Consider the following 24,545-nt stretch of genomic DNA (forward strand, 5'->3'; position numbering starts at 1 on the left):
ATGAAGAGATGGAAAAACTAAAAATTGAATTAGAACGTGAGACTGCAGAGAAGAATGAGGCATTTAAAAGAATACAAGAGCTTGACAGCAAAGTTAACAGTGCTGCCATTCTTGTAAAGCAATTGTTAATGTTTTATGATATCATATTTTTGTTTCATGTGGAGATTTTTTCATTTCCTAGCTTGAAGCTCACAAAAAAGTCTTGGAAAAACTTAAAGAGATCGTCGAAAAATCTGGTGGGAAGATTCCTGAAGACTGTAATGTTGAGCATTTTGTCAAGAATAGTACAAGTGCCCCACCGGAAATTCCTAATCTTGAAGCACATGCTGGTCCGTCTCCCCCTTCTCCGTTAGCTGGATTACTTACTCCTGGAGTACCAACACCTCCTAGCGGACCATCACTACCACCACCTTTATCAGGAATGCCACCATCACCTCCACCTTTCGGGGGTGCAATACCAGGTGACATTTTTATTTGCGTAAAATAATTTTGATTATTGTGATGTTCTGAACTGAACATCTATCATTTGCTCTCTCTTGTTTTTCAAGGTCCACTACCTCCCCCAGGTGCCCCTGGCCTACCAGGCGCATTACAGGGAAAGGGAAAGAGAAATGTACCAAAGCCTTCGCAACCTTTGAAATCATTTAACTGGTCAAAACTGCCTGATGTAAGTGAAGTGTTATGTTAGGCATTGACATTGTCAGCGATGTCATTCAGTAACAATGTATATTGCCATGCATGTCTCTTTATGTACAAAATTTTCATTTCTAGACCAAAATAAAAGGAACAGTTTGGACGGTAATAGACGACTCGAAGGTACCGATTTTTTGTTCAGTTTCGAATGTTTTTCAAAGCAATACTTTCTTGAAGGTTTTTCATTCAATTTATTTAATTTTTGCTTGATCAGATTCATGAAATCATGGATTTTAACGACTTTGATCGCATGTTCTCGGCATATCAAAAATCTAAGAATGACCAGGTACATTTTGTGTTCGTTTTACACTTTCTTCAATGGTCTATATCCTTTGTTGAGAGCAATTTTAATTGTTCATTTTAGAAAGACGGTGGTGCAGAAGCTTGTGTGGCTCCGGAAACAAATCGCAAAGAATTGTCATTCGTAGATAGTAGAAAAGCCGAGGTTCCATGATGCTATCAAATATGTTGAGTTGAGAAGTTGTTTTTGCATTCAAATTTGCATCGAGATCTTGTTTTTGTTTAGAACTGTTAAATTTTGTTATCAAAACTAAATACTTCTAACGAACAGTTAGCGCAAGCTGTTCTCACCATGGATAAAGATGGCGAATTATCTGTAGAAATGCTTGAACAGGTTAAATTTCCCTTCGACTTCTTACATAGGAATTAAACATTTTTACTAACGAATCTATCTTCATCCTCTTTGTTTAGCTCTTGAAGTTTGTACCCACTCCCCAAGAAAAAAATCTGCTCAATGATCATAGTAAGGAGAAAGAACAGTTTGCCAAAGCAGACAGATTTTTATACGAAATGTCCAAGTATGTCGTATATGTGAAGTGACTGCTTTAATTTCGTGTACCAAACGTACAAATCTTTTTTTTTGCTTTTAGAATCAACCGTTACGAACAACGATTGGCAACTTTGTTTTACGTGAAACGTTTCCCAGAACGAATGGGCGATATAAACACAAAAGTTAAAGGTAAAAGATCATAGATTTTCTGGGAGGAATTCCAATTTCCATACTTACATAAATAATAGCAAACGCAATTAGGATTTGTTTTAGATGCAGCAAACTTTCAAAGAAATTATCTCCAATTATGAGGTAGGAGTAAAATAGTTTAAAAAAATAAGTCTGACATGACACGGTGACATCCTCAAAGCACCTTTTGAAATCTTATCCGAACGATAGCAAGCCGTGCATTTCTTGAAAAGATGTCATTTTATTGTTTGAAGTAAATGTCTGTTGTACGTGACTACAATACCTTTATTTCAACAGCTGTGATAGAAGCATCTAAGCAAGTGTTCCGCAGCAGAAAATTCCGTGATTTACTTCAAGTTGTATTGGCCTTTGGGAATTATATGAATCGTGGAGAAAGAGGAAACGCTACAGGGTTTAGAATTGCCAGTATCAATAAGATCATGGACACAAAATCAAGTTCGAACAGCAAAATTAATCTTTTAGATTACTTGGTCATGCTTTTGGATCAAAAGGTTTGTGTGGAATTTATACTTTAGATTCACTTTAGATTCACATTAAAAAATTAGTTTTGATTGTCTCGTCTTGGGTTCCTGCAGTTTCCGGCCGTACTGCAGCTTGAGGAAGAATTGGGAGATGTTAAGACAGCTGCTAATGTCAGGTGAGGATAGAATGGGCTCATAAATTATGGATTACCATCATTGATAGGAGAGATTGCTTGCTCCAACGACATTTTTTTCCAGTCTTGTAGAGTTAGAAAAAGACGTAAAGAAATTCAAAACAGAACTCAAAACAGTTGAAAAGGTTTTTAATTTGTCCTTAAAAAAATGTAAATGTCTTTAACTTACAACTGCTCCAATTTTTCTTACAGGAGTATGATTATCATGGTAAAAATAAGGATAAATTATCTGGTGATAATTTCCTTCAAGAAACTGGAACGTTTCTCACAGCTGCACAAGCGTCGTTCAATGAACTTGATGATTCCTTGAAGGAGATGAAAACAAGAGTGAGAATTTTGATTTATTTTTATCTTCGGCCATGAAAAAGGACACATTAAATATGTTTCTACTTTTAGTACGAGAAATCTGTTTCGGCGTTTGGTGAACAACCGAAGACCATTACCTCGAAAAATTTCTTTGGCATTTTTTACACGTTTTTAGTATCTTTTGCCGTAAGTCTCTTTTTGTTGTTTTAGTTCTGTTCAACGCATGCGCAGTAGATATAAAATAACAATAAATTGACAGAACTAAATATTAATTTCAGGAGGCGAAGAATGAGAATGAAAAACGAAAGAAAAAAAAACTTGAGGAGGAAAAAAAAGCGAAAGATGAAGCTTAGGTTAGAAACAGTGGAAGTGTCCTTTTATACATTGAAGAGGGAGCTATCATAACGATTTCAGGGTAAACATGGGCGTCATTCCTGCAATAATAGGGGGGGGACCATATTCATATATTCTGTTGTGCCAGGCTGATTTCTTTTGAAAATGAAATTATTTTGAAAAGAACTTAGACAAGCATAGCAGAATATATGAATATGGTCCACTCCTCATATAAGACAGGATTGACGCCCATAAGGGTGGATAATTTTGTCATGTGTTTTCAAGCTATAGTCTCTGGCCATAGGTCTGACATACTGTATTTTGTGGCTTACAACCAACGAGTTGGTTTGATTCAATAATTAGGAATGTTAAAGAACAACTTTGAAAACATCACATTTTCATTACATGTTGGTACACGTTGTGATTGTACATGCAGATTTGTGCAGTCCTAAAAAAAGACTTGTAATGTTGGTATTAACTTCCGTTTCAATGTCTTAGTGTTAAACATCGCTGGTCATTTTGACTTTAATGACTGCACTAACTACACTTACTCTCGCTTGTCTCACTTGTCTCACTTCCGTTCCACTCATGTTTTCTATATTGTTCCTTATCGTCCCCGACGTACTCGAATGTACAATTGAAACCCAGGTTGGCTCAGCAAACTGAGTCATGAATAAATATCTATTTTTGTAATTTAGGACCTTGAGCAAGTTGCCTTAACTTTGTTAAAACTGAAATGAAATTCATAAAGGTCTGATGCTTATAAATTCAAATATTTAGAGTAATCTCTGCTTTGTTTATCGTAAAATCATTCCCAAAATTCCCAACGTGAAAAATCATATTAGTGAGTTGCTTCTTTTTAAGGAACAAATACTATTTATGCCACTTTAGCAGTCTAAGCTTGTTATTAAAATTACATAAAAAAGGCAGTTACAGTATTTTTCACAATGTACTTGCTTTTTAAAGCATTTTATAGTGTATATGTTTGTAAATATTGAGCATTTTCATTTAGATATGTTTACGCAGAACTTTGTTCTTAGGTCTGGAGAGTAAATATCGAACAACAACCTCGTTTTTGCTCTAAAATTGCAAAATACTGTTTTCTCCAGATTGTGACTTTGATACCTAAATTAGCGTATTTATGGAAAGCTGTGTATGGTTTGCTTTCATTCAAATACAAAAAGTTACTGGTACCAGTTACATATGAAAGTTATTTGACCTAGAAAATGTGAAAAATCACTGTGTGATTTTTAACATGTGAAAAAACATCTTAAAATCTGTCTTTGTGTAAATAGACAAAGTAAATGTAAGAATTCATTGTGTGTAAAAGATATCGAGCTCAAATCAGCTTGATAAAGGCGCTATTTGATCTATAGATTAATTGTACATTTCATCATTTTATTTAGGCAAAAAAGTTATTCCAATATCTTAGGAAGAAAAGTATGTTCAGAATCTTTTTTATCTCTAATTGTCGGAAATTATGGAAATAAATTATGATTGTTATTTGAGACTAGGAACTTATCGTTAAAGCGGAATAAGGAACTTATGATTTTTGAGTAATTTAGAAGGGTCAAATTAAGACGGCATTGTATTTTGTTGATGCCTGTGAACAAGTAAGGAGCTTGAATTGGAATTGATGTATAACTTTGACTAGAAATTTAAATTGATGACATTTGAGAGTTGTGTTTGACTGCGCGCTAGCTTTAGATAGTATACAGTCCCATAGAGAACCGGCGGACGCATAACTGCTTTGTGCTAACGTGCAAAGGAGAAATTTGCTACACCAAGAACTAAGGTACCTGTACGTACATCGCTGCTTTTTATCACAGAAAACATATTTCGCAATTGTCAGTACAAATTTTAAAAAACTCAGTCTGCAGTTTATTCAGTTGAAAAAATAGTAAATTGGATATGTGTCCAACTTTACGGAATCAAAACTTTGAAATAAATTGTAGAATCCCAAGATAAAGAACAATGAAAAATACATCAATTTATGAAAAAGATATCGCGTGTACTTTAAAGTTGTCATGTCTTTTATGAAAAGAATTTTTGTAAAGGAAAAAGCCACAAATTGACAACAAAAAATCCCGTTTTCGGTCCATGCCTCGCGAGACCCCGAGATAATTGAGAACTAGACGTTAATTAAGGGAAATAGATAATCGTTGTTTTCCATAAAGCCCATGGTTGGTTTGCTCGTAATACATGAGAAACGGTAAGTATAAAACGTTTAAGGTCTTCTTAACTTATAAGTGTCAAAAAACGGCACAGTGTCAAAAGAAGTTAATTGAAACGTTGCTTGATTTATTTAATAAGAAGAAGTTTTGTAAACAAAAAGATAGAACTCAAAAGCAAAAACCCCCGTTTTCGGTCCATGCTTCCCGATACCTTCTTAAGCGTAAGGCACTAGAACGCTGCATGTTAACGTTTCGGTAGAAGATTTCGGCCCCTTCCACGCTATCCTACTTGGGGATGTCAATAGCAAGCTTCCGCCCATCAGACCCCGAGATCACCTGCGATAGGCTTTAGGGACCTTACGATGCGGCAACGGCAACTGCGACGGCAACCTCAATCTACTCTGAAGGGACTGGATCGACTAGTTGCCGTTGCCGTTCTCGTTGTAGCTAATTTGTCCTTACGATAAGGCGACGTTCGTAAAAAGCGCGGGAAATCTTTATGTTGATAAAAAGTTTTTCGCTAAACAGCTAGCTTCCATATTTATATATTTTCCATGATGCCGTGCATCAGAGACGCTCTGTTGCTTTCTCATGGTGATGGTTTTCTTGGTGTAGATGACTGCATGTTGCTATACGAAATATATAAACCAAAAAACCCGAATATGTGTTACAGAAAGTACGACAAGTTTTCCATTCACATGTTTTCTGACGATGAGTGCAAAAACAATTTTCGATTTTATCGCAACGATATATACCACCTACGCGACGTAATGCAGCTACCTCTAGAGGTAACTTGTTATAATGGTGTTCAAGTCGACGGCATTGAGGCGCTTTGTATATTTTTGATGAGGTTTGCTTATCCTTGCCGCTTTGCAGATCTGGTGCCAACATTTGGAAGACCCATTCCACAGCTATGCATGATAACAAACGAAGTTATCAACTTCACATATGAGCGATGGGGACATTTGTTGTCTTCTTTAAATCAACCCTGGCTTTCTCCCTCCAATTTACAAATATTTGCTGATGCAGTACACAGCCAAGGTGCTCCATTGGCAAACTGCTGGGGGGTTCATAGATGGTACAGTCAGACCTGTGACTAGACCAGGAAAAAAATCAACGTGTACTTTACAACGGTCATAAACGAGTACACGCCATAAAGTTTCAGTCTATAGCAGCCCCTAATGGACTAATTGCTAATTTGTATGGCCCAGTCGAAGGAAAACGACATGACAGTGCCATGCTGGCAATGTCTGGTATCTTGAATCAAATGCAGCAATACTCAATGAATCCTGAAGGAGATATACTTTGTGTGTATGGGGATCCAGCTTACCCTCTTAGACCACATCTTCAAGCTCCATACAAAGGGGCTGGGCTAACAGCAGACCAACTTGCATGGAAAAAATCTATGAGCTCTGTCAGGGTGGCAGTAGAGTGGGTGTTTGGTGATGTTGTTAACTATTTTAAATTTGTAGACTTTAAGAAAAATCTTAAAGTTCACTTGAGTGCAGTGGGGAAAATGTATGTTTGTTCTGCCTTAATTCATAATGCACGCACTTGCCTATATCAGTCAACAACCTCCACTTATTTTCAGCTTGATCCACCTGCTTTAGATGAATATATTTTGACAATGAATGAAAAGAGGTATTATAAATGCTGTATTGTGCTGCAATGTTTACATAAACGTTTGACATGTTTTAACAGAGTACAGAATGAATAGACCAAAACAATAACTAAAAACAACAATATTTAATACAAACAATACAAATAACAATGTAAGTTAGACCAAAAAATTAGTCCTAATCCTTCATTATTCTTATTTATGTTTATGTTTAGAAATATTAAATGTCTTAAAAACACTGTCTTTCAACAGAACAATGATATGCAAACAAAAAATCAAATAAAACACAATGATTGTTACGGTTTTTAGTTGAATTTTGTTGCAAACTTTTCAAATATAGCTACAAAAGAAGCACTTTGCTGCTGCTGCTGTAACATCATACCTTGAGTCACTTCAAATAGCTGTTTCATCTGTTGTTGTTGCATCATTTGGGAATTAGTTAACTGCATAACTTGTTGCTCATTCTGCTCTTTTTGGCGTTCAGCTTCAAGCCTTCTAATGCGTAGTTCTTCCTGCATAAGTTCGTAATGTCGTTCACTTTCCGTTCTTGTCAGCTCGACTTCATCAGCTTTCATTTTTATATCAATTTCGCCTTTTTCTCGCAGGTATCGCATGACATCCGATCCACTGGTCCTTTTCTTCTTTTTAGCAGATGGCTCGTTATTTTCTTCCTCGCCATTCCTCTTTTTCGTTTCTTTGAACGTTTCCATTGAGCAGCGACGCATTTCTACAGCCTTTTCAACTTCTGCCTGAGCTCTCTGTTTTTTCTCGAACGTGAGTTGTTCATTTAAATGATCAGCTTCCTCAAACTGAGCTATGATGTCCTCCATAGCCTCGTCAAGTTCACTCTTCGGGTGAAATACCACTGGCTCTTTCTTCTTCTGATTGTTTTCTTTTGTATTTCTTTTCAAGCAGTTGATATCGATCGCGAACAGATCTCTGAGATACATGGAATTTTGGCATTTCCAAAGCATTGAGCGATTTAGCAATGTTTTCCCAAATTTGGCCTCTTTCAGTTGATCCTCTTCTGTGAATCCATGGTCTAAATAGCAAGATTTCTCGTGATAAAGCTATATCATGGCTTGAGGACCATTTCATAGATGCGCGTGAAGCAACAGTAGTGCTACAAAGAGATATTCAGAAAAATATGTAAGCATTTTAAGCCATAAGTAGCCATTTAAGCATAAAGGCTGAGTCAACCATAACCTCATTTACATATATTAAGCCAAAGATAACAAAACTCACCTCGCCATTTGACAATCGAATGATTTTTGCAAGATTTTTGATTTTTTTTCTCTGCCGTTCTGAAGCGACGCCAAAGTTGTTGTTTTCACGTCGGTTCCGTCTTTTCAAAACGTGTAAACAACGTACAGATGGTGCGTGCGCATGCTCAGTTAAAAAAAGGGATCAAACTCCGGTGCCGTGGCAGTTGCCGTTGTCGCATCGTAAGGTCCCTTTTGCTCGGGGTACGCAGGGAGAGTGCGGTCGCGACCCGAAACGTCTGGACCCCTAAGCCACTGCATACATATCGCACCCAGCTTCCACTGCTAGTTGACATATATTAAACCTATATTTAGCTTTATATTTATATACATAAATTCAAAGCCTTATGAGAGTTGTGGTATTATTGAAGTCACTACTGCGCATGCCCAGACGATTTCTTCAATAATTTGCGACTAATAAAGTGAAATAAAGTGAAACATCCTATCCATCAGAGGCGGTCCAGGCTGGTGCAACTGATGCGAGTGCATCAGTCATAAAATTGAATAGTCAATCTTTCACAACATATTATAACTTACAATCAATACGAGCAAAATGCAAGAAATATATCAGATTGGAACGTTTATAGTTTCTAAATGCTTTAAATACCTTAACACTGAGAATATATGGACAACAAATGTACATTGATGATTGAGAAATATTGTTAAAAACCTTCGTCGATTGTTTACATGTGAGTATCATTTTGATTACTGCCGCATTATTAAAAAATGCGTCGCTAAATATGGCGTTTTTATGTGTCGAAATTTTTAGCGAAAATTTGTTTCATCATCCAGCTACACTGAGCTGAATTTGTATTATTACGTCACGGTGGCTAGATAATAGGGAGTTTTAGCATAGCCTACGAGTACGACTACGAGTACGATTTACGTCATTTTGGCGCGAAAAAATTGTTGCGACAAGAAAAACACGTAGCCGTCATCAATCTGAGTACGATGTTTTGTAAAAAATTCGTAGTCGTGACTACGATGTCTTTTTAAGCAAAGAAAGTAGGTATATTTCTTCATTCTGTAAGAAATTAGTTTACAGTACTATTTTCGAGCATCCAGGCTTTAATTTAGAACCCTTTTGAGCGCAGATGTACATTAAAAAGGAAAATATGACCTGCAAAACTTTCATGTATTTCGTACGCAAAGTGAAAGGTAAACAAACAATAAAATAGTACAAATATATCGTACATAAAACTTAAAATAGTGAAGATTTTTCAGTCTAAAGAGTCCTATATTCTCGCAAAACCAGTATTGTCGATTCTTTGATATCATTATTGACAAATAGAGCCGTAGCTGCTTCGCAAACGTCGGTGTTTTACACAATAAAAAGGCTCGTTCTGTTGTTTACAACTAAAGCAAAATTTTGACGAAGCGACAACGACAACAAACTTCCTCGTGCCATTCCCTTACACGGTCAAATTTCGTACTCGTTCTCGTAGTCGTACTCTTGCTAAAACTCCATTGAGTTCTATAATAACTGGAGCGGCTAACTTTACTGGGGCGAGGTCGCTAAAAAAATGGCGGCCAACTGACGTATTTCCGCTGAAATGATCGCTTTGCAGAAAAATAATATTCTCGACCTCCCCGTGGTGTCTACAGTAAATTATAAAGAATTTTTCAAAAACAAACACGATATCACAGAATATGGATATCGTTAGTTCCATATTCTGTGACGATTCTTTTTTGGCATTTCTTTTATAATGCCAACACTTTATTCGTTCATATGTTGATGTCTTAGTTTCCACAAAAAGGAACATATCGCTTCTCACAGGTGAGGTAGTTGTTTGTTTTGTTAGTCCGTCAACGATTGAAAAACAATTATACATGCACTTTTAAGACTGACTTGAACGCCAAATATACTGATGTTTTCCTGTTTTTGTCTATAAAATTCTGCAAACTTTTCTGTCATGTGTTAATGCATGAAATCGTAAATTACCTATCTATTTGCAAAATAGTTTCCCTAAAGCAAAAAAGACCCTGCACACATTTTGCTCTGTGAAAAGTATCAAAAAGAAATGATCAGCCCCAACAGTACCCATGATTTGGAGCAGAGTTTGTTATGTTCTATTTCCTGACAACATGCAGGGAAGACCAAGGAGTAAAGATGGCTGGAAGATGTTATTGACCAGGCAGAGTCTTCAAAAAATGATGTTGTAAAGATAATTGATTTATTGTCTGCCTTATCCAGAGTTATTTAATTTGATCATGGTCAAATTCTATGGATGGAGACAATGGATTCACTAAGGATGCCTTGAATGCTTTGAAGTTAAAGTTCATGAACCAAAAAAAGATGGCAAGAAGGTTGTGTGTGTTTTGATGCTTAATTAAATGCCAATTCACAACATATAAAATGGAAAGGCTATGAAGTTTGTGTCTATGTAAACATTTGTACTGAGATTGATGATGACTCGATGCAGATGTGAAGCTTCAAACTGTATAAGCCATTGGGTTTTATGTTACTTAATGTTTAAATCATGTCATATCTTTATCAAAATATTTTAGTTGAGTGTTGTTTAAATGTTACTAATATCTAATGCACTATACTGAAGCATTAAAGATTCAGTGATGAAACCTTTAAAATTACTGTACTGTGTATTTTTTATATATTTCTTATATTTCTTTAAGAAACAGTTTGAGCTTATTTACCTATTAGAGTACAGAATGGAGATTTATCATATGCATCATTGCTGCTTTTTTAAATAAATGTTTTTCACTTTTCAAAGCTTTTCTACAAATATTTTGCTTCTTATTTCTTTTCATGAGATTGATGATATAGAGGTAATATAATCCAATAACTTTATAATTTCTAGAAAGCTTTTAAGCTTCTAGCATAAAAGTACACTATAGGTATTTAATTCATTTGGTTTTATTGCCTTGCTATGACATATCCATATGCATTTCATCATTCATGTATGAATAAAACACCAAATGTGGATACTCAGAGAACAAAATGCACTACCAACTACTTATGAAATTTATTATTGAGGTGAAAACTGTGTTAATCATTCAAATTGTGCACTTATATTGCAAATATAGGAAAAACAAAACAAAGTGAAAAAGAAGGGTAGAAGTATTAAAACTAAAAATGAATTATAAACACCATTGGAAGCATAAGTGTTTTGATGATTATTTGCATTTTGCCCAATTTATATATCAATACAACAAAATCAAAATGTGCTACAACTTTACAAGTATTTGATGCAGTTGCAGTTCAGAACATCACAAAAAGGTTACTCAAAGTAATTTCTATACAATATTGTTTGTTTTCATTTACCAAACCTATGCAGACTTGAGTCTTTTTGAAATTTAATATGAAACTCAATTACAGAAAATCCGTAAATATCCAGAGATTTAATATTTAGTTTTTTAAAGAAACAAGTAAAAATCCTACAATTGTGGCGAAAAAAGGCCATTGCCTTTCCACGAAAAGAAGTAAAATAGCAATGATAACAAATAAGCTAAATTCTCTCCCGTGAACCACTGTGGAGATGAGCTATGATATACTTTTTTGTATAGACTAAAGAGTGTAATCGATCAAACAAGTTTGACGCTGGTAAGAAAACGACGCATATCTGCATTCATACATGTGTAGTCGACATATAACTCTTTCGTCGATAGTTATAAATGCATCCTCGTAGGAGCCGATAACTAGAAAGCTAGGTTGACTCGCTGCTACGAATTGTAGGTTTTTATCGTGATTTTTATCAAAAAATTGCTTGCCGAATCCCAAATACACACATACATTTTCTTCTCTCTCTCCTCAGGAGGGAGTGGGAAATTGTGAAATTTTCGGAAAAGCGGTCAATTTCGGTAAATCTCAGCGGCAACGGACGAAATCCGCCATTTTTTTGGCGTCATCAGATATCTAAGGCCGCGCTTGAGATAGCCGCTCCAGTTATTATAGAACTCAATGTAAAACTCCCTAATAAATCACTTACGTCACGGTGGGGAAAAAGTGCACCATTGGTGCAACAGTCCTGAGTCTCTTTGGCCGAGTGAACCACCTAAACGTCACGAATTTCATTGTTTTTTAGCTACGTCACGGTGGGAAATCGCTGCTGACTGCTGCACTTAAGCCCACGAACACCCAAATTTCATTCTGACTGGTGCACTTGAGCCAGCGTTATAAATCTTCAAACCTTCAAAATTATAATTACATGACTATGGCATTTGGCTTATTTATATATTGAAGTCATCATGGCTGAAAGTAGGCATATATACGATTTTGGCTCATTGATTCAAGACAGTAAAACCAGCGAGATTTCTTCTGTAAGAAAGGATTATGAAGCAAAAGTCTACTGCCATTCCGACTAAAACAGACCTGTTTCGAAAAGGAAAGCTGGCGAGAGATCTTAACGCAGAGTTGCTTATCCCTAAGCATATGGGAGATAATTGGCGGGCTTTAAAGTAAGTATCTTGAAGTGCTTACTCTTTACTATGCTTGCAATGTAATGCATAGCTGTAGGTCTATACTTGTATTTATGTAATGCTTATGGCTTACTCTCTTTAATGTTAGGAATATGATGGGAAGGGGCACATGGGGTGTTTATTCCCTGTTGAATTTATTTAAATTTCAAAGCATCCTGACCTGCATTAACCTATTAAATTGAAATTTACTGTATTCTATTTTACAATGTCAATTTTCAAACTCCATGTCCAATATTGTTGGCTATTGATGGCTTTAGCCAGTAGTGTAATGCAATGCTTTGGATTTATGCCATAACTAGTGTGCACATATTTATGCATGTTGTTGTGCCAAGTTTATAAAGTGTCATATAACATAAGATCACAAAACATTTTATTCACAACTATATGTTTGAATTTGGGTAATCCTGCATATTTATACTGGAGATTTCTTCGGATTAAAGTCACTGGTAGAAGTCTCTACGTACTTCCTGGAGAAATCTCCACTCTAATTCTGCTCACATGGATATTTTGATTTCAAAGTTAATATACATAAAAATATAAGAGCTAATAATTTAATATTACATTACTTCAGGATATTTCATAGATATTTAAATATTCCATGTAATATGTTGTAATATGTGCTCAATGTGACAGACAGAGAGGGCACATTTTTCATACATTTTGCTTGTTTATAAATACTAACTTTCTGAGCTATGCAATGTGTTGAATGTAAGAGCTATGCCGGACCAACCATGTAATTCATTAGAGTTTTTCATTTTCAAATTGCATGCCTAATATTGTCAATTCCCTGAAATTTAGCAAAGCAAACTGTAATTACATATTATTTCAGCCACAACAATTCCTTATTATTTCTTCCACACCTAGCTTGATAATGACTTTCATATGAAGTTGAAATATTGCTTTGAATCTTCTCTGTTGCTGTTATAACTGGAATCTTGAGTTTACAAGATGATGTTTTTTTGAGTGTATGCTCTCATTTACAATCATGCACAGTGTGCCAAATTTCTAAATTTACCATAAAACATTATGATCACAAAAGGGTGGGTACACAGCAAAGCATTTCATTTACATAGATTTGATGTTACTGTATTGTCTTTACATGATTATTATTATCTCAAAATTACCCACTATACATAAAGATATTAGAGCAACAGTTCTATATTGTAATTCTTTAACATATTTCATTGTATATTACATCACCATATTTTATTTTTGCATATGTGCATATGTGTATCCTGATCCTTATGTATAGAAGTCCTCACCATTGCTATTTGATTAAAGCTAGGAGGGTACGTAGTATTAGCTATTAGGTACGTACTTATACTCCCCTTGAAAGCTGGTCTCATAAATTTGGTTGGGAAAGTATAGTACTGGCATTACCATGCTTAGATTCAATTATCTAAAAAAATATTTATGGATTGTTAAAGGCAACCCAAAACATTACAATTTAAGGCTTGATGAATGTTCCCCTAAAAGGCTTTTCTTTATCAACATAGAGTCAATAGTGATTTTATTCAATAGACTTTCTAATTTTTATTGCTTGTGTAGAACTAGAGGTGATGGTAACTGCGTGAACATTTCTTTGCTATATCTACGTATCTTTTTCTGCTGTTGGTGGAGTGATATTATCAATGAAAGAAGAAGAATAACATTTATCATTACTTGTTGCCTGCCTTTAGTACGATGATTACATCGTGAACATTTCTTTGCTATGTCTACGTATCTTTTTCTGCTGTTGGAAGAGTGATATTATCAATGAAAGAAGAAGAATAACATTTATCATTACTTGTTGCCTTCCTTTAGTACGATGATTACATCGTGAACATTTCTTTGCTATGTCTACGTATCTTTTTCTGCTGTTGGAAGAGTGATATTATCAATGAAAGAAGAAGAATAACATTTATCATTACTTGTTGCCTGCCTTTGGTACGATGATTACATCGTGAACATTTCTTTGCTATGTCTACGTATCTTTTTCTCCTGTTGGAGGAGTGATATTATCAATGAAAGAAGAAGAATAACATTTATCATTACTTGTTGCCTTCCTTTAGTACGATGATTACATCGTGAACATTTCTTTGCTATGTCTACGTATCTTTTTCTGCTGTTGGAAGAGTGATATTATCAATGAAAGAAGAAGAATAACATTTATCATTACTTGTTGCCTTCCTTTAGTACGATGATTACATCGTGAACATTTCTTTGCTATGTCTACGTATCTTTTTCTGCTGTTGGAAGAGTGATATTATCAATGAAAGAAGAAGAATAACATTTATCATTACTTGTTGCCTGCCTTTGGTACGATGATTACATCTTGAACATTTCTTTGCTATGTCTACGTATCTTTTTCTGTTGTTCGACAAGTGGTATCAAGTGTGATTAATGGTCAAAAACTTGTGCTTCCTTTGTGAGATATAAAAGGTTTCTTTGCGTTTCACGACAAAAAATATGCCAAGCTTCTACCTTTTCAAAATCACTCGTGGTTTGGAATGACACCTTCCTTATTGTAAGTTTTGGCGAAGGTATGAAACTTGATAAATCTGATATTAGTAATGAAAATGTTTAAAGGTTAGTGGAATTTTAGATTTTATGTCATTGAAATTTGCGAAGAGTTTACAAACTAAGTAAAGCCAAGTTTTTTTAAATTCTGTTGTCAAAACGCAGGAAATCGCATTTCCGACGATCTAAAATATAAAATTTTCCGGGGGGTATCCTCCCAGACCCCCCTACAGAGCTCGCAGTGGTGCATCACGAAAATTGCTGGATCCGCCCCTGATATTAACGTTGTACAGACTGCATCAGTTGATGAACAAGTGCAGTTTTCGGCAAGTTTGCGTGAATGAGCATTCATTTCGTATTTGCACTTTCATAACGATTACATGAAAGTCGACAAATTTATACAGTCGCACTACATGACTTTCTCATATTGTTCTAAAGCACTTCACAAGTACTGCTTTCTTCACGGACAGTAATAGTCCACTTTATTTCTCGTAAAATGTTTCATGTTGTAAGGCTAGTCATGCAGTAAATTCGAAATATACACAACGTCGCAATTTTAGATCGACTTTCTTAACTATATCTCACTGACTTCCAAGATAAGTATTAACGTAGTTACGTAACTGCGTTAACTTATTTGAAACATACAACACACCTTACATACCTGAGCCAATAAAGACAGAAGTCCAAACCAAAAACATGTACATGATCATTTGCTCTTTATTAAAAAAACTAAATTAAATTAACAAATAGGGCAAGCAATTACTGAAGAATTTTTTTTAGTTCGATGTGCGTATCAAACAATCAACGCAAAAACTCACCATTTTCAAGAGATTTTTCTGAAACAATTTTGTTTACGTGCTGCTGCGTTTAAGTTTAAGCGAGAATGAGCAAATTTTTCTCCAAGGAGTCATTAACAAATTCTTTTCAAAGCCACTAAAGGTGTTGTGTAAATACAGGCGAAAAACAAGACGAAACATCAATATAGATTTCAAGGCATTAAAGTTTTGTACAGCACAAGTCTCTTTTGTCAGCACATATCCTGTTTTGTTTCCTTATTTTTTCATATCTTGAAATTAATAGTTAGCAAGCGTGATGAGGATTTAATGTGCTAAGGGGGGCAGCGACAGTATATATACAAGCACTACATAAGTTTATTATGATAGTGATTTTGCCTTGAGCTTTTGATATTTTCAAGATAAAAAGCAATTCATGAATACAAAGAAATCGCACGGTCGCATTTTGTCAAATAAAATAAGCAAAATAATTCGTATGTGTACTGTACACAAGAACACCAAATATGAAATAAAAACGTCCTAGATTTTCTTTACAAAGCTTACTCCACTATCCATTTCTGCATGGTATTCAGTAGCTTTTATTTGAAGTTTGGAATAAAAAGTCTTTTGTTATACTGAGAATCTTGACTTTACCCGTATGTTTGTTTCCACAATAATATTTACACGAATTGACGTCTTTTGAAGTTATATTTTCACGATGCTTTTGGCACAATTTTCGACTAGAATTGATTGAGAAAAATACGATTTGCGAAAATAAATTAGCAAATAAAAATTTTAAATGTAAATTTACACCAAGATCTGAGAAATATTCTCAATGGCACTCTAATTACGTACCCTGTATATCTTACAAATTACTTAGGCAGCAGCATTTTCCGATAACAGTTTTGATAAAAGCTATCAGATAAACTATGACCTTGCGCTGTACAAAAGTTTAATGCCTTGAAATCTATATTGATGTTTCGTCTTGTTTTTCGTCTGTATTTACACAGCACCCTTAGTGGCTTTGAAAAGAATTTGTTAATGACTCCTTGGAGAAAAATTTGCTCATTCTCGCTTGAACTTAGACAAAGCAGCACGTAAACAAAATTGTTTCAGAAAAATCACTTGAAAATGGTGAGTTTTTGCGTGAATTGTTCGATACGTACATCGAACTGAAAAAATTCTTCAGTGATTGCTTGCTCTATTTGTCAATTTAAATTTAACTTTTTTATAAACAGCAATTGGTCATCTACATGTCGTTCGTTTGGACTTCTGTCTTTATTGGCTTAGGTATGTAAGGTGTGTTGTATGTTTCAAATAAGTTAACGCAGTTGCGTAACTTATCTTGGAAGTCAGTGAGATATGGTTAAAAAACTCGATCTTAACTTGCGACGTTGTGTATATTTCGAATTTACTGCATGACTAGCCTTACAGCATAAAGTTGCGCACTCATCTGCCTCGGTAAGAAACGTTTTACCAGAAATAAAGTGGACTATTACTGTCCGTGAAGAAAGCAGTACTTGTGAAGTGCTTTAGAACAATATGAGAAAGTCATGTAGTGCGACTGTATAAATTTGTCGACTTTCATGTAATCGTTATAAAAGTGCAAATACGAAATGAATGCTCATTCACGCAAACTTGCCGAAAACTGCACTTGTTCATCAACTGATCATCATCATGCAGTCAGTCGTAAGCGACGAGGACTGTTCTATGGTTGGATTGAAGCTCTCCAGGCCGGTCTGTTATCAGCCAGTTGCTTCCAGGTTGTCACGTTGATGTCTCTCCTCTTTAGATTTCGTTTCATGACATCTTTGAGTCTGAGTCGAGGTCGGCCTTGGTTTCGTTTCCCTTCTACTAGTTGGCTGTACAATAGCTGGCGTGGTAAACGAGATCTCTCCATACGATGGACATGACCAATCCATCTTAAATTCTTTTGAATCAGCATGTCAGCCATGTGTGGCAGGTCAGTCAGACGGAGAATCTTAGCGTTTGCGATCTTGTCCCGCCATGATATCTTCAGAATGTCCCGCAGTTGTCTCATCATATACGCACTCAGTTTCTTCACTTGAAGCCTGTAGATTGTCCATGCCTCTGCTCCATAAAGGAGTGTTGTCAGCACCACCGCCTGATAGACCTTGGCTTTAACTCTGGTCGAGACATGCTTATTTTGCCATAGCCGATCGTTTAGTTGACTGAACGCTGCACTCGCCCTTCCCATTCTGTTCCTCAGCTCCTTTTCAATCTTAGCATTGCTGGAGATTGTACTACCCAGGTAGTTGAAGTCTGTGGTCTGGACAAGAGGCTGTCCGTCTATGGTGATTGCACAGGGTTTTGGGGGAGGGAGTAGAAGCTTTACTGGCTGGTAGAGGCACTCAGTCTTTTTGATGTTTATCTTGAGGCTAAACATAGCGGCAGCTTGTGCAAATTTGTCCACCAATGCCTGCATCTCTGCTGCACTGTGAGCAACCAGAGCACAGTCTGTACAACGTTAATATTCATCGAACACCGTTGCATTTTACTACTCGTTGCCTTATTATTTAATTAGGTGGAATTTTGCGCTAAAAAAATATCGCAAACAAAGCATTTTATTCTTCCGAACACACGACCTTCGCACATGTGTTAGAAGAATCGAAAAATACAACATAACCGAAACAAAGAAAGTAAATCACGAGTGATTTCGTAATTTTTAAGTTGTATACTGCATAGTAAAAGAAAAGAATGTGATGCATGAATGACGATTGTATGATTGTGGCGTGCCAAATGTCCGTATTATTTATACGCTATCTAAGTGCAAATACTAAATTAAGGTTTATTTACGTCTAAGGCTATTCGTCAAGAAACAAACTGCTTAGCCTTTAATAAGCACTTCTCGAAGCGGATTTAGGGGGGGGCGAAACGGCCGCTGCCCCCCCCCCTTTTGCTAGAAAAAAAAAAAATTGAATAATAATAAAAAATGGCAGGAAAGTTTTAGTTTTCAAACAAATTCAAAGAGTTCGCCCCCTTTTTCATAATCTCCTGGACCGCCCCTGGCCAAGGTTCTAAACTAACCATTCTTGAAACTAATTTTATTTGCAATGTTTCGAAACATTTTTTTCTGAGAAACTTTGCACTATCCTTGGATTCGTACTTTATATAGTTATAACAAAATTTGCGGACTTCATACTAAAAAACCTATTTTGGTATGTAGCACACACATTGATTCAAATTGAAATTGAGGATTTTTTAGATTCAAAGATGATATTGAAATCGCAACCAAGAAAAGAAACAAAAAGTCCAGCTATCTTAACTTGGATAGCTGGACTTTTTTTTTCTTTTTTGCTGGATAGCTGGATAAAACGATCCACAGGAAGCAAGTAACAAATAACCAGGAAGCAAGCCGCTCTTGCAAGTAAACAATGAACTATCCCAAGTAATTCATTAACTGCTTAAATATAATAAAATTGATAAACTACTGGATGCATTAAGTCTGAACAATGATCATCCAACTTCTCACTTGTCTTAAGGCAATGAATGATGAATTTGACATCCAAGAGACTGTAGATTATGCAAACCTTAATAAAACCTGCACAATTCTATTTCTTGATGGATCTTGTGGAACAACAACAACATCTGAGCATAGACTAACAGTTGGTCTTTTTGTTACTTGAATATAACTGAAAATAATATGATCAAATCAAAATAATATGATCGATGTTCAAGATAAATGTAGGGGTGGCACATTAAAATTCAACATTGGGTTGAAATGCATCCTCCATTTCTGTTAAAAAAGCTTTGAAACAATTACCTCCTATGTCTCAAGAAACTCAAAACTTGTGTCTTCATACACACGCAGAACTCAGCATTTGTAAGTAGAAATCCTAATTTTCACGAACCTTGTTATACCAGTAGAAGAAGCTGAAACAAATTGATCACCGCCAACACTTTGGGCAGTGCATTTCACCTTGACAGGACGGCCAGGTGAGACAATGCTAAATATAAGTTTTTTGTTTGAGATAAACCAGGAACAAATTTAAAGGTAAAAATATCGAAACTTTTGAAGAACACCAACCTAAAAGTAATGGAAGTTTGTCTTTCTCCTACTAGTACATCCCCACTTACAAAAGTCACGTTTGTTCCACCCACTTCAATGATTAAAATATGACAGTCTATTCGTACCTGTTATGAAAAAAGCACGCAGATAACAGCTGTAGATATTTTTATGGCTCATTGTCATACGAATATGATATTATACTAGAATAATACCTTGTGTATCTGAGCTTCTTCACTCAACTCAACTTTAATATTTCCAGATTGCTGGTACACAGGTATTCAAAGAACATTGTTTGGGTACATTCCAGTCAAAATATTCACCACTAAAAATTTATCACAAAAACTACTGTACTGTGTACGCTAATGATTTTTCTTTCAAAATGAGAATGGTTATCTGACTGAAATTCAATATAACTCATTCAGTCTCATTGTCAATTATTCCCAATACTAATTTTTAACAGTCAATACAAAACAAAAAACTCTTTAGTTTCAAATTTAAAATCCCCAAGATGCTTATTGACAGCAAATAATAATCAGCTATTCGTACTGGAGAGTTGCAAGTTGCTTCTGAAATTACGTAAAATGAACATACCAGATTGTGCTCGGCAGGTTTTAAAAAACTGCAGAAATATTAAAATAGATATTATGTGATAAAATACGCATTTCATCTTCAATTTTGCCAGAAGAACAGCAAATATTGTCGAACATTTTTACAAAATAAACAAAATTAACAAATGCATTACCGCGCACGCTCAAACTTTCCGCTTTTTTCAAAAGACCGCTGACACGTTCTGAGTCATTGTTACGTATGGTTGTAAGTTATCATTTCGTGTATGGAATGGTATCGACATGTTGAATGTACATCGCATAACGGCATATGTACGTATGAACATTTACATTAAAGTGATTGGACTATAAAAATGGCAGAAACACCAAGAAACAAGCGTCATTATTATAAGATTCTCACTTGCTAATTTAGTTATCCATAATGTCTATCAGTATAACGCATTTTCAAATTCGAGCGTTAAAAATTTCCGTATAACTAAATGTTCACAATTGTTAAATTTTCTGACAAAACACACGAGTGAAAGCCAGCTATTAATTAATGAGGCAACATAGAAAATTTCAATGGAATAAAGTCTAGCAGACATCAAAAATTGTTTTTATGCAAGTCATAAAGTAAAGTCGTCAATGATAACCTAACCATAGAATTGAAGACGTTTTTATGACATAATTTTTTTGTGATATTTCAAGTTTAGTGTTGTGGAATGGGTCACAATTTACAACGTTTGCTCGATAAAAATATCACATTTCATCAAGTCATTGCCTACGTGATTTGTTTCTTCACCAGTAAGTTCTTCTTCCTGTATAAACTTTTACTAAATAATGGAAAATTCAGGGCATCATGAAAATATTTTGAAAATAGAATATTCGAAAAATAGGGTTTTTTCTTGGGTGTGGTATCTCAAAAGGAATAATCTCCCCCTCTCCCCCCTTCTCCCACCTCCTTCCTATAAGGCTATTGAATACGTATAGTTTTGCTTCGTGTTTAAAGTTAAAAATGAGATGATTGAAATTCTAAACATTTTTAAGTATGTAAAAATACATTCACATTGGAACACATCCTTTCAACTTTGAAAATCTTATTGATGCTTATGGTCGTGACTCTAAGGATCTACGCTTTCATTTGAGTGATCTGGGGGATTCTGGGAATGATACGTACATCAACCCTATAAGAAAACAAGATGCAGTAAGACCACATGACGTCATCAATAATTTTATTCTTCAGGATTTCTAAGGTGTGAAATGATTGGTTTTTTCATCCACCAATCATCAAAGGCCAAGGCACCAAGGCAAAGGTTTATATGGAGTTTTGTTTTGTTCTTTTTGTTGTTTAATAAGAAAAATCTTAACATGTACATTATATACATGAAAAATTTATACTGTAAGTTTTCCAAAAAGCCCAAACACTGGCTTTGATATGTAAATATACAAATTTCTGTTCACTGTGATAAATGGTGAAATAAAATTTGTATTTAAAAGAATTGTGTGTGGAGAGAAGAGCAATAGTTTGGTTACTTGATTCAACATTTCTTTCTATTTACGTTTGGGGATTTACACCTTAATTGTTGTGACAATGTTCTTTTTTTGCTTACATTTTAATGTAGTAAATCTCATTTTTAATTTATATTTGATTTTTTTGGGATCAGAGGGAATCACAACATTTTGTATTGTGATTTTGTGGTAAAATCATTTATATAGCTGGGATAATCAGTTTCAAAGCAATGTAAAGTATAAACTATAGCAAAAGCAAGACATGAATGTCATAGCAAGGAAAATGACTCATTACTGTCCATATCAGTAGTAAAGACACCAGTAGAAATGACTCATTTACTGTTCTTATCAGTTGTAAAGACATTAGCCAAAAATGTCTGGTCATGTCATTTACTCCTGAACATGGATACATACTTTAAAGGAGGGTGTTGCCCTAGAAACATATTCCCAATATAATTTTTTTATACTTTGTACACAATTTCTCTTATGTTCAAATAATGTTTTGGTAAAAAACCAAGAAAAAGTTCCTTGTAAAGTGAAATACAAACTGTTACACACAATGCCAGAGCTCTTCAAGATACCCTGGGAATAAATGGCATAGCAGACTCTTTATTTTGGGTAAGAGGCACATATTCATATATTCATGTTCTGCCACATTAAGTTCCTTTGAAATCCATTGTTTTCAACAGATTAAGACATGCATATATGAATTTGTGCCCCCAATTAACAAGTATCCTGGCCACTGCTGGGATTTTTTATATATTAGTAAATCTGGTAGTCTAAAATCAGGTAGTTGGACACTTAAATGTGTCATTTTCACTTCTTTCAATGCTATGGCAATGATATCCTACTTTTTCTTCTTCAGGTTATTTATAACTTTTACTTTACACTGTCTTGAGAGTTTGAACTATAATAAAGTATTATTGAATCAATCATTAAATAAATATTTCCTCCAAAATAAAAAACAAACATTGTTACAACAGTTAAAGTGTTAGTCCCCAAATCAAGTATGATTGAATCAAATAACAATAACTGCATGTCCATTTCAAACAACTACATTTCTCATAAATAGAAAGTATATTTTGTAAATTATATGAATGAATAGAAATAAATATAGAAAAGACTGTATTCATACTTATATAGCAAAGCAAATCTTGTGGGCTTTTCAGCATTTCAAAAAGGGATGTTACATGATCATGGTTGCTGTAAGATCAGTATTTACTCTCATTACACAAGAAAATGACCCAACAACATTCATTTTAAGGAACTTCACAACTTCTGAATAGCTAGATATTGGAAACTAAACTCATAAATATACTTTGACAGTTCCATACAAGTTTCTTAATAAAAACTGTTCCAGTAAATAAATGACAGTTGAAAACTTGAAAATACAAATGTTTGAATACTGTCAATAATATAATTATACCTTTTGTAAATATACAACTGTTGTTATTTGAACTTTTGTTATTGTCGATTTCAGTTAACTTTTCAAATGGCGGTTGCCAAGTTACTTTCTAATGTTGCCAACTACATTTCCAAATATGGAATATTCGTTATGAACTTGTCAACTTAAGTTGACAAGTTGTGTACTTGAGTACTGAAGTTGTGAACTTGAGTACTGAAGTTGTGTACTTGAGTACTGAAGTTGGGAACTAAAGTTGCGAAGTACTGGCATACGCGAAAGGTCTTTGTACCCTGTAGACATTTGGCAATGAATCCGTTCAGTAAGCAAGGAAAAGCTTTACCAATAGAAGTAAGAAATGAAATACTTGAAAGGTGGTTAAATAACCAGTGTTTGAGAAACATTTTGAAACAACTAAATCTACCGTATAAGACTATATCAAATATAATAGATCTATGGGTAGACACTGGTTCTATTGCACCTCGCCAGGGCGAACGTGATTTTCGAACCACGCGTACAGATGACGTTATGGCATACGCTGAATATCTAAAAATTAATAAACCATCTATTTACGCAAAAGAGATTCAGCAACACCTAGAAAATATCAAAGTTTGCCTTCCAGCAAACATACCTAGCAGGTCATCCATTAGTAGAATTTTGAATAAAGATCTTGGTTACTCTTACAAGATAATAAGTCAAATTCCTCGAGAGACAGAACGGCCGGACGTTATGGAGAAGTTAGAAGCTTACGTAGCAAATATTTCATTGATTGAATGCAACCGTATGCATTTCTTTGATGAGTCGCCTGTAGTTGTTACGAGCGGCAACAGACGTCGAGGGCACAGTATGCAGGGTACTCCTGCATTTAAAATCCAACCATACTCTTCTAGTGCCACATTTACTGTAAATTTTTTACATAATGTGAACGGCGTATCGCATTATAACACTCTAAGAGGGCCGTCAAACGGATTAGAATTGCTAAAGCTTTTCCTTGCTTACTGAACAGATTCATTGCCAAATGTCTACAGGGTACAAAGACCTTTCGCGTATGCCAGTACTTCGCAACTTTAGTTCACAACTTCAGTACTCAAGTACACAACTTCAGTACTCAAGTACACAACTTCAGTACTCAAGTACACAACTTGTCAACTCAAGTTGACAAGTTCATAACGAATATTCCATATTTGGAAATGTAGTTGGCAACATTAGAAAGTAACTTGGCAACCGCCATTTGAAAAGTTAACTGAAATCGACAATAAAAGAAATCTACAATACAACTGTTTCTAATCGATCGTGACTAAAACACCACACG

At 35.0% G+C, this 24,545-nt stretch overlaps 2 protein-coding genes and 3 long non-coding RNA genes across 5 annotated transcripts; 3 read left to right on the plus strand and 2 right to left on the minus strand.

Annotated features, from left to right (window-relative positions):
* Positions 1-8: 8 nt before the first annotated feature.
* Positions 9-688, plus strand: LOC124457359 (disheveled-associated activator of morphogenesis 1-A-like). Its single transcript, XM_047007626.1, has 3 exons — positions 9-113; positions 182-461; positions 549-688. Exons 1-3 carry the CDS (start codon positions 9-11, stop codon positions 686-688), a joined length of 525 nt encoding a protein of 174 aa, XP_046863582.1.
* A 546-nt stretch (positions 689-1,234) lies between these two features.
* LOC124456851 (disheveled-associated activator of morphogenesis 2-like) lies at positions 1,235-3,061 on the plus strand (the record flags this gene model as incomplete). The annotated part of the gene is made up of 9 exons (XM_047007176.1): positions 1,235-1,327; positions 1,405-1,511; positions 1,584-1,672; positions 1,970-2,184; positions 2,269-2,330; positions 2,413-2,473; positions 2,541-2,675; positions 2,745-2,840; positions 2,933-3,061. Coding segments are annotated over 9 exons (933 nt in total), but the record flags the coding sequence as incomplete, so codon positions are not given.
* A 9,077-nt stretch (positions 3,062-12,138) lies between these two features.
* LOC124456862 lies at positions 12,139-14,236 on the plus strand. Its single transcript, XR_006952522.1, has 2 exons — positions 12,139-12,454; positions 14,024-14,236. It is a non-coding gene; the product is annotated as an uncharacterized LOC124456862 (long non-coding RNA).
* LOC124456865 lies at positions 13,521-14,310 on the minus strand. The gene is made up of 2 exons (XR_006952525.1): positions 14,262-14,310; positions 13,521-13,874 (listed from the first exon to the last, which is right to left on the minus strand). It is a non-coding gene; the product is annotated as an uncharacterized LOC124456865 (long non-coding RNA).
* Positions 14,311-19,164: 4,854 nt separating this feature from the next.
* Positions 19,165-20,523, minus strand: LOC124456856. Its single transcript, XR_006952515.1, has 5 exons — positions 20,369-20,523; positions 19,990-20,099; positions 19,796-19,902; positions 19,620-19,715; positions 19,165-19,400 (listed from the first exon to the last, which is right to left on the minus strand). It is a non-coding gene; the product is annotated as an uncharacterized LOC124456856 (long non-coding RNA).
* Positions 20,524-24,545: the final 4,022 nt, after the last annotated feature.

The sequence above is a fragment of the Xenia sp. Carnegie-2017 genome, unplaced genomic scaffold, assembly GCF_021976095.1.
Source record: "Xenia sp. Carnegie-2017 unplaced genomic scaffold, XeniaSp_v1 HiC_scaffold_6, whole genome shotgun sequence".
NCBI lineage: Eukaryota > Metazoa > Cnidaria > Anthozoa > Malacalcyonacea > Xeniidae > Xenia > Xenia sp. Carnegie-2017.